This window comes from Malania oleifera, chromosome 6 (genome assembly GCF_029873635.1).
Source record: "Malania oleifera isolate guangnan ecotype guangnan chromosome 6, ASM2987363v1, whole genome shotgun sequence".
Classification (NCBI taxonomy): domain Eukaryota; kingdom Viridiplantae; phylum Streptophyta; class Magnoliopsida; order Santalales; family Ximeniaceae; genus Malania; species Malania oleifera.
Window position 1 is genome coordinate 25,443,980 of NC_080422.1, and position 16,402 is coordinate 25,460,381.

General features: G+C 37.1%; 1 protein-coding gene across 1 annotated transcript; it reads left to right on the forward strand.

Annotated features, from left to right (window-relative positions):
• Nucleotides 1-1,296: 1,296 nt before the first annotated feature.
• Nucleotides 1,297-10,860, forward strand: LOC131157293 (PTI1-like tyrosine-protein kinase At3g15890). The gene is made up of 4 exons (XM_058111334.1): nucleotides 1,297-1,671; nucleotides 2,048-2,195; nucleotides 9,654-9,916; nucleotides 9,989-10,860. The coding sequence occupies exons 1-4, from the start codon at nucleotides 1,619-1,621 to the stop codon at nucleotides 10,584-10,586; spliced, it is 1,062 nt and encodes a 353-aa protein (XP_057967317.1). The 5' UTR covers nucleotides 1,297-1,618; the 3' UTR covers nucleotides 10,587-10,860.
• The last annotated feature ends 5,542 nt before the right edge of the window (nucleotides 10,861-16,402 follow it).

Genomic DNA, 16,402 nt, shown 5'->3' on the forward strand with positions numbered 1-16,402 from the left:
ACCAACAAGCCCTTCAGACCCCCTGGTGCGGCACCAAACCTATGGATCAGTGTCCTCCTCTTAGGTCTCGCTGACCAGGTAAAGTCCGAAATGCAGACACGGCTTCCGTGCATCAGTAAAATATTTAAGAAAAAAATTAAATTTGAGTTTTGGAAACATAGGTGATTACTGATCTCAATTTTTAATATTATAAAATAAAATAGAGTACGAATTTCAACTATTTCGCCGCGTTATCATATTTGAAGATTTTTTTTAAAAATAGTTATGTCCTTAATATTCAAAATAACTTTAAAATACATTGCTTGATATATTTGGCATACTTTCAATGTTATATAGTATGCTCACCTATATATAATTTTTTAATTTTTTTAAATATATTTTCTATCAAGTAAGACTTTACCTAATAAAATTCATTGAGAGCCTTCAATTTACCAAAATATATTAATTAATGTTGTGTTGGGATTAAATATTAAATATTTTGTGTGATTAAAAGAAAATTTAAAATGTTACTAAATTAAAATTTTGTCTTTTAATTTGTCATTTACCTTATACTTTTTTTTTTCTTATTTTTCTACACAACCCAAACATAAAAAGTAAATATTTTTAAACATCAAATGGGACCTAAAAAAACTTGATTAGTTTTGAATTTCTGTTTTCTAATCATTATATTTTGAAAAAAAAAAAAATTCTTCATCATTCACACTGGACACCCAATCTAGATAGTTTCAATGGGTAATTATTCTAAATAAATATTTTTTAAAAAATAAAAACCTAATCATTTAAAATTATTTGTTACATAGATTTGTAATTTTTTTTAATATTTAAGGATCAAAGTATCAAACTATACGAATAAACTCCGGCAGTATTAATTATAAAATACTTTTCTCATAATAAAAACTAGTCATGGGCATTGACTTTCAATTTTTTAAAATTTTTTTAAAAAATTATAGCAAAAATAATAAAAAAAATTAAATAGTATAAATACATTTTAAGATAGTTGTAGATAGTTATACGGGTCTTTTGAAATAATTATAAATAGTTATAAGAATAAATTTGACATAATTATAAGGGTATTTTAAAAAAGTTATGAGTAGTTAAATGAATATTTTAAAATAATTATTAGTAGTTGTAAGGATAAATTTGATATTTTTCGAAATAACACAAAGCGGTCCAATGTTTATTTTTAGAATAGTATAGATATAGAAAGAGGATAATAATAATAATAATAATAATAATAAAAAATGTGTAGGCCAGACAAAGGAGTGGTAATAAGGAATGGGGGGCCATTTAACAGAGTGGGTAGTGACCATACAAAGAAACAAAACAAACAAACAAAAAGCTCTCTGCTTCGAGAAGAAGTCTTCTCTCTCTCTCTCTACTCTCAAAAGAGTCTCTTCACAGACACGCCAGTGTCAAAGTCGGTTTTGGAACGCAACACGACCGCCTGCTTCCTTCAAAGCGCGACATACGCCGCTTCTTCTTCTTTTATTTCTCGGCGAAATGTCTCCTCGCCGAAAGGCGTTACGATTCGCATCTCAACTCTCGTGAAGACCCAGAAGCAGAAGACCAAGAAGAAGAATAGAGACGAAGAGCGGAGGACAGAAGGGAAGAGACGAAGATGGGAAAAATGGCTTTCTGCTCTATGTTTTGTTGTTTAGATGGGTCGGATCGGTAAGTTCATCATCGATCATTCGAAGCTAGTATTGGTTATGGGTTGGGTTTGAGGAATTTGTTTAATGATTGGTTGGTTGGTTGGTTGCTGAGAAAATTGAGGAAAAGAGAAGGCAAACAGTGAAATTTTACAATTCCGGCTGTTTAGTCGCCGAGAAAGTCCATGCTTTAAATTCTAATAATAATTGTGAAAGACCCAACTGTATTGATAGGTTCTTTTTGGCTGAAAGACGGAAAAATATAGGGTTAACTTTTCAACTGTTCTTGTTTTCCTCGATTTTTCTTTTCACTAAGAAGGTACTGCATTTTGGTTTTGCTCAATTTATTTGTTTCCTCTGTCAATGTTAGTTTGATGGGTAGAAAATCAATTGTATAGGAAGGAGCGAGGGAAAAAGGAGCCAAGTTGGAGGATATTTTCTTTGAAGGAATTGCATGCTGCTACAAACAATTTTAACTACGACAACAAGCTGGGAGAAGGGGCTTTTGGCAGCGTTTACTGGGGACAGCTATGGGACGGATCACAGGTATAAACAGGTTTCTATTTTCTCTTTTTTCAAAAAATTTCGTTGCGAATGTGATTTTGCTGACGACTTATTGAAAATTGAGGAAGTCTTATTAATTGATAAAGGAAAGTTTCTCTTACTATAAAGCAATGATCAATAGGTTTTATTTTGACTAAACCGGTAAGTTATGTTAAAACTCGAGACTTAAAAGGAAATGTATTGTGGATATATTCATGGGGGTTATGTTTATGTATATACCTGATTAGATTTTTTCCTTCGATGAAGACTTCAAGTTTTGAATCTGATGGACCTTTTTCTTTAACCTTTGAGAGAATTGAGAGATTTATAGGTCCGTTGGGGATAAGGTTTTTCAATGGTGCTATTGCAGCATGATCTATTTTCCTGGTGTGTGGTTCTATTACGAATTGTGGCACAGTAAAGGGGCAGAAACTCTAGTTATGTTTTCAGTTATATTTCAGTGTGGAATATATTGCTACCATATCGAAACAAGTAGTAGCACTTAATGATCAAAAATAGTGTGAATGGTGGCATACATTTCTTTCTATGTGAATGCATGTTATGCATGATTTATTTCATGAACCACACATTTCCCTAGAATTTATTTTGTTCTGAAAAAAGAATGGAATGTCATTGAGATTTGAGAGACCATTTTTACATTGCAAGTCCTTATTGAGATTCTAAACTTCTTTTAGGTATTTATTTGTATTAGGGAATAGGGATTTAGGATGGGGACCTATTTTATCTCCCAAAAATTCAGGCTTGGATATACTGAGACAGTACCTAGGAAAATTCTACGAGACTATAAATGGAGAGTCTAGGGAATTTCTAATCATAATAGGTATACATCAAGGGTCTCCTTCAAGTCTTTGATCCCTTTATCTTTTTGCATTAGTGATGGATGAACTTATTAGAAGTATTCAAAATGAGGTTCCATGGTGTGTGTATGTTGTTCAAAATGAGGTTCCATGGTGTGTGTATGTTGTCTACAAACGGTATTGTCTTGATCGATAAAACTAGGGTGGAGTAGAATCTGAGTTAGAATTCTGGGGGAAAACTTTAGAGTCCGGAGGTTTTAATGTACAATAAGATAGAATATGTGAAATTGGTCAAAAAAATTAATAGCACTAGTAGATTTTGATACATTGGATCTATTATGCAAGATAAAAGAGGAAATGAAGAAGATGTTATGCATAGAATTAAAGCAGGTTGCATAAATGGAGAAGTGCTTCAGGTGTGTTGTGTGATTGTAGAATACCCTTAAAATTAAAAGAAAAGTTTTATAGGATGACTATATGCCAACTATGTTAACCTAGAATGTTGGGAAAATAAGAAACAATGTATCAAAAAAGTAAAAGTTTTTAAAAATTAGAATGCTAAGGGTGGGTGGATGAGTGGTGTATCATTAAAAGATAAATAAAGGAATGAACACATTCGTGGTAAGTTAGGCATAACACAAAATAAGATAAGGAGGGGTGGCTGAGATGGTTTGGGCAGCTGCAATGTAGGCCAAATAATGCATCAATGAGGAGGAGTAATCTAGTTATTATTTGTGGTAATAGAAAGTGTAGGAGTAGACCTAAAATAATTTGAAATGAGATAATGAGTAAAGATTTAACAACCCTTAAATTTTAGAGAATATTGACCAAGATTGTGTACACAGGTAGAAAATGATTCATGCAGTAGACCCCACTTGGTTGGGACTTAAAGCTTGGTTGTTGTTAACGCTTCAGGCTTGGAGTCTTTGTCTTTCAGGATTATGATTATATATATGTGAGCGTGCCCGTCTGTGTTCTTGTTTATAGAAGAGTGATTTATGGAGTAGATAAAAAAAATATTTGAGGCAATGATTATGGAATTTGCTCTGTATTCATAACTAACTTGCTCCAGTTGATGTCAGTTTGTCATTTGCTTGACCAATAACTTCACAATTGTAGTCAAAAGTTCTTAGCAGAATCATTTAATGCTAATTTTTCCTTTAGCATCTCACACATGGAAATTTTCATATTTTATATATATATATGCCTTGTTAAAAATAAAAAAGTAAAATAAAATAAAACAAAAAACTTCGAGTACAAAATTGGTCTCAAGGAATCCATGGGCACAGAAAAGAAAAACTCAAACCAACATATGAACAATGTATTGGAAGCAATTTATTTAATAAATAGATGAACACAAGAAAAAAAAAATGTTGATTAAACATGTTGATTAAGACCTCTTACTGTATCCTGGGCAACACTTCTGAGTTCTAGTTGATTGTTTCACCTCTGTCAACCCTACTAATTAGCTCTATACCCTCAAAACCCTCCTGTTTCTTTCCTTCACACGTTCTAAAAGATGGAGTTAGGAATAATATTGATTGATCTTTTCCTCTCCTTGGTAGTCAATACCACCCTGTTTTCTGCAGGTTTTCTGAAGTTAACACTCTTCACAAGTTGCTTCCAAAGCCTGAAAGCCAGATGCTTGGACTGATGGTGTTACAATCATCCTCCAGCAGAACTACTGTTGCCCCCCCATCACCTTCAACTTGAATGATATTCTTTTAATAAGTTTTAACAGTGGGCCATTGTCCAACACCCATTTAATTATATCTTCCCTTTGAGCTCTAAGGTCTACATGTGGTCAAAGAATTTTTAGAACAGTACCAGCTCTCAATCTTGCACCATCCTCAAAATTCACGTTTCAGAAAGCTCCTTTGTCCTTTTCATAATAGCAAGAGGAGGCTGAAGCTTCTTTACCCGATGCAGATGCCACCAAAAATATATCCAGGGAGGAAGATATTACTCTGCTTAATGAACAGTACTTGAAATTTGGGTGGGAAAAAAATGGGGAAAAACGAAAAACTATGAAAGCAACCTCATGCAACTGAAGATCAATCTTTTAAGTATTTTGCATTCCCATTATGTTTAAAATCCATTCAGTTATCTTTGTGTAGCAAACCTAGTTGTTGGCCTTTTAAGAGGAGACACTGGGACCTATTGTGAGTAAAGGATCCGTGTGCGTCTCTTTCTGGCTGCTAGTGCTTTTCAATATTTTTTCTCTAGCCTTTGGCAGCCTAATTGTTCCTAAAGTTTGAAGATACACTTCCATCACCTAAAACATCATTTAACTAGCCCTAAGTTGCTCATTGACACAATGTTCTTTGCAATCACTTGCACACGCTGTGCTCAATTTACTTGGAGGCATGTTTTGTGCCTTCTTTTACTCCCTAATAGAAAAGTCCTCTCTGTGGTGCTGAATTCCTTTGCGATTGCATTGTGTCCTCCCCTTCCTCAGTACTTTGTAATCTGAACTTGTTGCAGTAGTTTTAAACAGTTTTAAGGCACTTGGAAATGTGCTTATGAAGGGACAATTTTCATTTTTTAAATGTTTTGGTTGAAGTGGAACCTGAAATATGTGCTGACACAACTTATATGGTAACTTGGTTTTAACTGCTTTTTTTTTTTTTTGCTAGAAACATGATTTGGGTTTGATTGAGAATTTAGTTCCATTTTTTACTAAGTGAATGATTTTTTTTTTTTTGGCTCCATAATATGGTAAAGCAATTTTACTTGATTAATACATTTAAGGGATGTATTTTTGAAATTCTGATGTTCATGGAACAATTCTTTTTTCTATTTGTTATAATTTATAAACATCCATTCTTTGTTGGAAGCCCTACAACGGAATAGCTTGGTGGCCTTCAGAAAAGAGGGAAGAAGCCCTTTTTAATATTCTTTGATATCAAGCATACATTACCAATAATATAAAAAGAACAAATAGAAAAAGCTGGAATTTGAGCAGATGCCCATCACATTCCAACCACTAAAACACAATATCAAACCTTTAGGCTAGGCCGTAATTTTTGCGGCCATTTGGTATATTTGGTTGGAGCACATTGCTAGGATTTGAAGGGCTCTGCTACTCCTACTCTTATACGATGCAGAGTGGTCTTTCTCACGGTGTTTCTAGAAATTATTTTTTTAGGAGTTCAACATGTGAGATTGAACAGATTTTCTTCACTGGTTCTTTGGTGTTTATTTTGGTGGTTTTTTAATTTTAATTTTTTTTGTATCTTCTGTTTGTTTGAGGTTGCCTTGTTTTTGTATTTGCATCGTTTTTTTTTTATCTTAATATAGTTCTTTGTTATTGCCAACAAATTAGGGGGGGCAGGGTAGGTGGTGGGGGAGGGATCACTACTCTGAATAGGTTCACATGACATAAATTATGCAATTTGAATTTTTTTTTCCTTTTTTTTTTTTTTTTTGAGAAAATTGATCTTATTTGTTAGATGAACTGAAAATATAAATTACTAGGTGACAAATCTATTTGAAGTTGCTAGTTTTAAATAGGGTATGAGTAGATGCTTAGATCCTAGGGGATATATATTTTTGATGCATGAGAAAAATGAATTCATGTACATTGCACTTGGTAATTGCATAAAGAACAGGAGAAGATTAAATTTTATGAAACGGGGAATGATGTCCTTGATGCCATTACAGTTTAACTTGATCAATTTTATTATTATTATTAATCTGATCTTGCTTGAGCCAATGTTAATACAGTTATGATCCACCTTTTTGTTCTTTCTTTCTAATTTTTATGGACTAAAATTTACATGTGAAAACATTAAATTTATAAAATTTTCATTGAAGGCTCTCTCCCTCCCTCTCTATCCCTCTCATGAAAAAGATCTTCTCCCGCTCTCATGTGTATGCTACAATGAAGCCTGGTGTGTAGATATGATGAACCAAGCAATTCAGATCTAAGGAAAATCCTTCTATCTGCATTTGGACTAGGGCAAGGGGAGCTCATTCTTTGCTCATGGTCGAGAACAACACCATTCGTAACAGATGGGTAAGGTTGTCAGAAGAGGTTGTATCATGGTTTTTTGATGGGTTGTCGGTTTTTGGTCAGATGGAGAGGGGTTTTCGGAGCTTTCGCAAGGGTATTACAAATTACGAGTTGTTAATCAGGTGGACGAAGGTGGGCAAGTTCCTGGTGTTGGGGTTGGGATGGAAACGTGAGAGATTTTTCCGTGTTCATTCCTAGTGGCACAAAGAGTGATGGATAGCAAAGCTTTGCAAGTGTTTTCTGTGAACTTGTGAAGGAGTTACAGAAAGATTTGGGTGGTGTAGCTGCAGATGGTTATCCACACATCAGATCGTGGAGGCAGGTCGTGCTGGAAGGCAATATAGGTGAAGACGAGAGTTGCAACTGTCAAGCTCTTTTTGGAGATCAAGTTATGATGGCTGAAAGGGAAGGCGGGTGCTGTAGGTGTGGTGGTGTGGTTCAGATGAACAAGGCTGGGCTTTCAATGACAACAGTTGCCGCTAACCAGCGGGACCTGTCTGAGAAAGAGGCTAGGATTCAGAAGAAGAATGCTGGACTTTTGAAGACAGCAATCATCGTTAATCAGTCGGAATTTCCTTAGAAGGAAGCTAGAGTTCTGATGGGGAATATGCTCTTCTCAGGGGTTGCTAGTTTTAGGGGGGAGGATGAGAGAAATGGGCCAGCAGGTATGTTTTTAGTTTTAGACCTGGCCCAACTAAATGACAGAGAGGTATTTCGTTTTTCTATAAACTGGGTCATTTACTTGAGCAAGCCCAAGGCTTAGGTAATCTAAGTTGGGCTCTAGCGAGCAGTCTAAGTGAGGTTGTCATTCCTTGGGCTCCATACGGAAGGTAAGTGGAGAAAGTCAGGATGCTGGACAGGGAAATGGGGAATCAGTAAGTCAGTGCCGGATTTCAAAAATGGAAAGGACCAGATTGCAATCCTTAGAGCTCAGGAAATGAGCAGGGGGAAGTATGATGTTAGACTTCACTCCCAGTTTCCAGCACTCCAAATTTCGAAGAATATTAATCGTTCAGAGTTAGAATTAGACCGTGGTATTAAAAATGTAACCAGCCTGGAAAAGAGTTGAAAAAATGGGGTGGTAAGATGTTAAAAATCAGGAGCAGTTATGGGGGAGGTTGATGATATCTTGTGTCCGAGTTTTGACAGTTGAGTGTAGCAAGGTGTATGCTTGTCGGAAGACAGCTTGTATGGGTGCCAAGATGAGGAAGGTGTTTGATAAAAAAAGAGAGAATTCTGGTGTGACAGGGACAAAGTTTTTAAGGTGAGACGCTAGAGGAGAACTTAATATAGTGGAAGACTCTTACAAAGGATGTTGGGTGTAGCAACGGGGAAAGATAAGAAAAGGAGGTAAAGAAATGGGAGGATTTTTCAGATTCAGAAAGTGATGATTTTTAGTGAATTGATTGTGGTGGGGGTTTGTTGTTAGATGAGCTTCAAAACAATATGGGTACATTTCTGATTCTTGCGATGAAGTAGGAGTTTTATCTTATGTTCATCCTTCCCCGTTGGAAGGTTTGGAGGGAGTGTGGATTTTTGAAAATGATGGTTTGGTCGACAATTTACAATATAGGGATTGAATATTGCCTACTCCTATGGAGGAAATTCCCAAGGGCTTAGAAGCTTAAAAATATTTTGGATTAGTTGAATTTTAAGTGGAGTGATATTGGAGGAAATGAGGTTTGCTTGGATGGTGGTGGAAGTTGTAAATTGAAGGGTTAAAGGGAACTAGCAAATTTGAAGAGCTGGGTAAATTGTGATGGAAGGGGTCTGAAAAGGGGTTTTTCTAGGTTAATTTTGTCAAGTTTCATGGTGCGATCTTTGGTTTTTTTTTTTTTTTTTTCTGTTTTTTTTTTGTGGATTCCTTGTCCCTGCATGTTGTACCTTCTTTTCTCCCCATCTAATATACTTTCTTATATTATTGAGAAGAAAACAAAAACAAAAACAAGAACAAGAACAAAAAATAAAAATAAAAAATAAACAAAAACATGAAGGAAAGATAACTGAGTCAATTTCCAAGTCACTTTTGTAAATGTGTTGTGCTATACTAGTATGTTGGATTAACAAGTTTCTTATTCTGGCTGTCATTGAACAGTTGGACCGTAGCTCATAGTGCCACTGCCTTTGGCCCTTGGTCCAATGTGCACCTATTTGCTAACAAATATGTGTGTGGGTCTATTGTTCATGTGGCAATGACTATAAAATAACTAAGAATGGAAGAAGTGAGTTGTAGCTATAATTTGTGATATATATATATAAAACGTATCTTTAGGGCTGCTGTTTAGTCTTGAGAAAATATGCCCAAGTCACATTGTTACCTGATTGCAGTTTTGTCCATTGTCACATTAGTACCACCAAAAAAAAACACAAAAACAAAATCTAAAACATGAAATAAAAAATCCTAATATTGTGGATTTTTCCGGTAAAATAATGCAGTTGGTAAATTGAGATGTATTCCCTCTCCGATAGGCTGTGGAACTGACTCATTATCTAATGTACCATATCAGTTCAATAACACACTGTTTGGTTAGTTGCTTATGGAATCAACTGGCCATTCATCCGCTACTGGACTTCATGCTTGTTTATGCATAGATTGCTTACATTTACCAAGGAGAAATGTATATGTAGATTGCTGTTAAAAGGTTGAAGGTTTGGAGTGACAAAGCAGAGATGGAGTTTGCTGTTGAGGTTGAGATCCTTGCACGAGTCCGGCACAAGAATCTACTGAGCCTACGTGGCTATTGTGCTGAAGGGCAAGAACGATTGATTGTTTATGATTACATGCCAAATTTGAGCTTGCTTTCTCATCTGCATGGCCAGCACTCAGCGGAATGCCTTCTTGACTGGAAGCGACGGATGAATATTGCAATTGGAGCTGCTGAGGGCATTGCGTAAGTATTGAACCAAATCTCTCCCTACACTTTCTTAATTGTCATATTAACCACTCATTTTATTTGATCCAGTTATCTTCACCACCACTCAACACCACATATAATCCACAGAGACATTAAAGCGAGCAATGTATTGCTGGATTCAGATTTCAAGGCTCAGGTTGCTGATTTTGGATTCGCAAAGCTTGTCCCTGATGGTGCAACACATGTAACAACCAGAGTTAAGGGTACCCTTGGCTACCTTGCCCCTGAATATGCTATGTTGGGAAAGGCATCAGAGAGTTGTGATGTCTACAGCTTTGGCATTCTTTTGTTAGAACTTGCCAGTGGCAAGAGGCCCATTGAGAAACTCAGCACAACAATCAAACGCACAATCGCCGATTGGGCCATGCCATTAGCCTACGAGAGTAAGTTTGATGAACTAGCAGACCCAAAGCTGAATGGGAAGTTTGTGGAAGCAGAGCTCAAAAGAGTGGCCTTTGTTGCACTTGCATGTGCACAGAATCAACCTGAGAAGAGACCCACGATGCTTGATGCTGTTGAGCTGCTGAAGGGTGAATCAGAAGAGAAGTTATCTGCTATACAAAATGAACTGTTCAAGGTTCAACATTCAGCAGAAAACAAAGATGGAATTTCAAGCCTGGAAGAGAGCTCAGACTTCATTGAGTAGTCCATGCAACTTCTGAAGCTACAGGGCGCAAGAATACTGGGTATAGTGTTTCAAATTGCAAGTTTTTACTGTTTTGGTAAATTAAAGGAATGGCTAGGAATGGTGGTTTGTAAGCAAAGATTGTGAATGGTAATGTGGGGATCTATATCAACGAGTGATTTGTATATTTTTTTTTCGGAGTTTATTTGACTGAACTTAATTTGGTGCATCAATCAGTTATGGAGGGGTTGGTACATTGTGTTTCAGAATGATAAAAACCATCTTCATGAACCAATCTTGAATTTTTTTAGCCAAAAAGTAAACAGTTAGCTCCCGAAAATATTGGGGAAAATGCGAAGGAATTTACATTTTTCCATTCTTTGGTAATCAAGAAAGTGAGAAAGTAAATAATTTGTGATATATATGTTGACCCATCCATGTGGGTACATTTATTGTTGCTTGGGAAGTTGCAGCTCGTGGAGCATGTGCAGCCTCGAACATGTAGTTTGTCTTTATTGCTACTCCATCTCAATGTTCCCCTCTAATATATTTATTTGTACACTACTTGGTAAAGGGTGAATGTGTGAATAATTTACAGAGTTCATAAGAAGAAGAGTAAGCTGTGTGTGAGGCAGAGAGGTTAGTTCAGAGAGTTGAGTTGAGCTGAGCTGTGTTACTCCTCTTTTCTTGTATCTCTCTAATTGATCTGATAGTGAGATTCCCTCTCTTCCGTGGATGTAGGCCGAGTTTGGCCGAACCACTAATTTCCTTGTGTTTACTGTGTGAGTGTGTTGGTGATTTGTGTTTGCTAGATTCCTCCCCTTTACCTTAACAATTGGTATCAGAGCTGGAAAGGGTGAGGAGTGTGATTTGAGCTTACCTTCGGGTTCGGGGTTTGGCGATGTCGAGTTCAGAGCAGTGATCGCAAATCACTTCGTAGAGGTGGGAAGGGAATTTTTTTTTTTACGCACTGCCATTAATCTCCTTTGATCTTCTAGCCCCTCGAGTTGCAATATCTGGTTGTCTGTGAAAGACTAGAATTGTTTTTGTGAAGGAGGTGGAGCAGAGTGTCTTTGTACAGAGACGGAGCAGGAAAAAGGTAACTCCAATCTTCCCAGCAAGTCAAAGGAGAAGTTTTCTTTTATTAACAATAAAGGTTTTTTTTTTTAATATATATATATATAAGGGGTGGTCACATCTTAACTTTTTTTTCTTACACATTATAATTGCTTTGGAGTTCTTTTGCATTGGAGAAGATAATGTGCAGGAAAAAAATTTTTTGCTGACACGCCACATCCAATTTGTCTATGTCACCAATAGGGACCACTTGCCACGTCACCAGTGGGGCCCTCCTGCCATGTCATCTATGGGGCCCACATATATCGGGTCAAACCTATTCCTAACTATTTTGGCAGATTCGAACGCATTGGTGCAGTTGATTTTGCCAAAATCAACTTTTAAGTTGCTGTTTTATAATGGATGACAATTTTTCTAAGTTCAGCGTGGAGAAATTTGATGGTCGGAACAATTTCAGTTTATGGCAGAGTATAATCAAGGATATCTTGATTCAGCGTGACTTGATCAAACCGCTAGTCGGTAAGAAGTCAGAAAATATCAATGATGATGATTGGGCAGAGATGGAAATGAAAACGGTTAGTACTATTCGTTTATACTTGTCAAATGAAGTTAAATATTCTGTTTTAGATGAATCATCACCTGTTGAGCTATGGAATAAATTAGAACAGATATACGTGTCAAAATCTCTAGCAAACAAGTTATTTTTTAAGAAGAAACTCTATCAGCTAAAAATGGAAGAAGAGGTAAATATTATTGACCACATAAATGATTACGACAAGATCATAACCCAGTTAATGAGTCTTGGTGTAAAAGTTGAAGAAGAAGATAAAACACTTCTTCTCATGGCATCTCTACCACCTTCTTATGATAGTCTTCTCACAACATTGTTTGTTGGTAAGAAAACTTTGAATGTGGAAGAAGTGATGACTTCACTACAAGATACTGACACCCTCAGAAAGTCAACTGTTAACCTCCAAGGGCGTGCCTTGGTCGCACAAGGTGAGAAACAGACCAGGGGCAGAAATCAAAACATAAATCAAAACCGTGGAAGATCGAGAAGCAGATGGTCCAAATCAAGAGCTCCAGGAAATTCCAACAACACTTAGAACAAAAAGCAGATCGAATGTTGGAATTGTGGCAAGATTGACCACTACAAAAATCAATGTCGATCCCAGAAGAAGGAGCCAGAAAATAAGACTGAAGCAAATGTTGCCTCTTCTTCAGGAAAAGGAGATGCACTGTTATGCTCTTTGGAAAGAAAAGGAGAGTCTTGAGTATTAGATTCTGGACCCTTATTTCATACAACAGGCAACAAAGAAAAGCTTAACAAGTATGTACGCGGTAATCTTGGCAATGTTTATCTTGGCGATGACAAACCTTGTGAAATTGCAGGAAAAGGAGAAGCAAAAATAAATTTGACAGGTACCACCTGGAGTTTGACTGATGTCGGATATATCCTTGATCTCAAGAAAAATTTAATATCTGTTGAACAGCTTGCAAGTAAAGGTTACACTACAACCTTTTGTGGTGATAGTTGGAAAGTTTCCAAAGGCGCAATCACATGCTTGCGCTGTAAGAAAGCTAGTACTCTTTATATTACCTCATATGCTCGCATGTCTATTTCAGTTGCTACAGGGAATGAAGATTCAAACCTATGGCACCAGAGACTTAGTCACATGAGTGAGAAAGGTTTGAAAATCATGAACTCAAAGGGAAAGATATCAGGTCTCCAGTCAGCTAATATTGACCAATGTGGTAGTTGCATCCTTAAAAAATAGAAAAGAGTTAGCTTTCAGACATTTGGCAGAACTCCAAAGGAAGAAAAATTAGAGCTCATGCACACTGATGTTTGGGGACCGAGCCCAATTTCATCCATTTGCGGGAAATCATATTTCGTCACCTTTATTGACGGTCATTCTAGAAAGGTATGAGTTTATTTCTTAAGATATAAATATGAAGTGTATGATGTTTTTAGGAAATGGAAGGTCATGGTGGAAAATGAAACATACTAAAAAATCAAAAAGTTGAGATCAGACAATGGTGGTGAATATGAAGATAAAGAATTCAAAAGGTTTTGCTACGAGCATGGGATCAGACTTGAAAGAACCGTGCCAAGTACAGCCCAACACAATGGCGTAGCGGAACGAATGAACGGAACCTTGACTGTGAGAGCCAGAAGTATGCGATTACAAGCAGGTTTACCAAAGCAGTTTTGGGTAGAAGCTATCAACACAGCTACTTATCTTATCAACCGAAGTCCATCAGTACCATTGCAGTTCCAATTACCAGAGGAGATATGGAGCAAAAAGGAGGTAAAACTTTCACATTTAAAAGTTTTCGGTTGCGTTGCTTATGTACATATAAGTGATCAAACTAGGAACAAGCTTGATCCAAAATCTCAAAAATGCACATTTCTTGGATATGATGAAGTTGAATTTGGTTACCGCATCTGGGATGATTAAAACAAGAAAATAATCAGAAGTCGAGATGTTGTTTAATGAAAAGGTTATGTACAAAGATGCGACATCATCAAGTAACCTCGCACTATATAACCCTGATATTGTAGAGTTGGATGATTTCACTAATAGCAACGTGGCACAACAGACTATTGATAATTCCCAGACAGGGGAATCTGTCATAGAGGAGTGCTCTGAAGCACCACAGACTCCAACTCTGACTCCTACTCTGACACTGAGGAGGTTTTCCCGACCGCATGTACCAAATAGGAGATATTTGGATTATTTGTTATTAACTGATGCAAGTGAACCAGAGTGCTATGATGAAGCATGTCAGGTGGATGAGGCTAGCAAGTGGGAACTTGCAATGAAAGATGAGATGAAATCACTCACTGACAACAGGACTTGGGAGCTAGCTAGGTTGCCCAAGGGAAAAGAAGCTCTTCAAAACAAATGGGTATACCGTATAAAAGAAGAGCATAATGGTTCGAGAAGATACAAAGCAAGACTCCTAGTCAAAGGTTTCCAGCAAATAGAAGGTATTGACTACTCAGAAATCTTCTCACCAGTTGTGAAACACATAATCATTTGGACTGTTTTGAGCATTGTTGCAGCAGAGAATTTACACCTCGAGCAGTTAGATGTAAGAACTGTTTTTCTTTATGGTGATCTAGAGGAGGAGATATACATGCACCAACCTAAAGGTTTTGCAGAGAAAGACAAAGAAAAACTTGTTTGCAAGTTGAATAAGAGTTTGTATGGTTTGAAACAGGCTCCAAGGCAGTGGTGTAAGAAATTTAACGGCTTCATGCAAAAGAATGACTACTGCATATGCAACGTTGATCATTGTTACTACTTCAAAAGGTATAAATCAAGTTATATAATTATTTTGCTTTATGTTGATGATATGCTAATTGCAAGATCAGACATGGACGAGATCAGAAAATTGAAAAGGCAGTTGTCCACTAAATTTGAAATGAAAAACTTGGGTCCAGCAAAATAGATGCTTGGGATGAGAATTACTGGAGACAAGAAGAAGGAAACCTTGCAGTTGTCTCAGGCCGAGTACATCGGGTGGATTCTCAAAAGGTTCAACATAAGTGATCCTAGGCAGTTAGCACACCATTAGCCAATCATTTCAAGTTATCAAAGACTCAGTCTCCAGAGTCAGAGGAAGAGAAGAAAGAAATGGAAAAAATGTCTTATGCTTCAGCTGTAGGAAGCTTAATATATGCCATGGTTTGCACGAGACCATATTTCAGTCATGCAGTAGGAACCATCAACAAATTCATGTCGAATTCAGGAAAAATCCACTGGGAAGCGGTAAAATGGATATTTCGATATCTCCGAGGTACAATTAACAAATGTTTATGCTTTGGCAAAAGTGATATGACATTGTAGGGATACGTAGATGTAGACTTTGCTGACGAGATAGATCACATAAGAACCACTACTAGATATGTTTTCACAGTAGGTGCTACTGCCGCTAGTTGGGTATCACAGATTCAAAAAATCGTTGCTCTATCCACTACAGAGGCAGAGTATGTGGCCATGACAGAATCGAGCAAGGAGATGATATGGTTACAGGGTTTGTAGACAAAGTTAGGTTTCAAGCAGGTGAAGAGTGTTTTGTATAGTTACAGTCAGAGAGCTATACACTTGGCTAAGAATTCAGCATTCCACTTAAAGACCAAGCACATTGGACTCCGCTATCACTTCATCAGATCTCTTCTCGATGAAGGGATATTATCCGTTGTGAAGATCCTTGGCAGTCAAAACCCAGCAGATATGTTAACAAAGACAGTGACTAGAGAGAAATTGGAGTTATGCTCGGATTCAGTAGGTTTTCTAGATCTACTGAAACCATTCAGAAGATGATCCCTGCATGTGCACCTTAGCAAGGGGGTGCGGGCACTCTCTCGAGGGAGTGCGGACGCCTTGAGTCTAGGGCGAGGTCACAGTGTTGCAACATCAGCAAACACTTGGTTATCCCCACATGTTTGGAGGGGGTGATTTGTTGACCCACCCATGTGGGTGCATTTATTGTTGCTTGGGAAGTTGCAGCTCGTGGAGCATGCGTAACCTCGAGCATGTAGTTTGTCTTTATTGCTGCTCCATCTCAATGTTCCCCTCTGATATATTTATTTGTACACTACTTGGTAAAGGGTGAGTGTGTGAATAATTTATAGAGTTCAGAAGAAGAAGAGTAAGTTGTGTGTGAGGTAGAGAGGTTAGTTTGGAGAGTTGAGTTGAGCTGTGTTACTCCTCCTTTCTTGTATCTCTCTTATTGATCTTACACTCTCT

Bases quoted from the DNA above. Each gene is read 5' to 3' on its own strand.
- LOC131157293 (XM_058111334.1), top strand. From the start codon at position 1,619: ATGGGAAAAATGGCTTTCTGCTCTATGTTTTGTTGTTTAGATGGGTCG. The intron at 2,196-9,653 runs GTATAAACAGGT...ATGTATATGTAG, and splicing joins AGCTATGGGACGGATCACAG to ATTGCTGTTAAAAGGTTGAA. The intron at 9,917-9,988 runs GTAAGTATTGAA...TATTTGATCCAG, and splicing joins GGAGCTGCTGAGGGCATTGC to TTATCTTCACCACCACTCAA.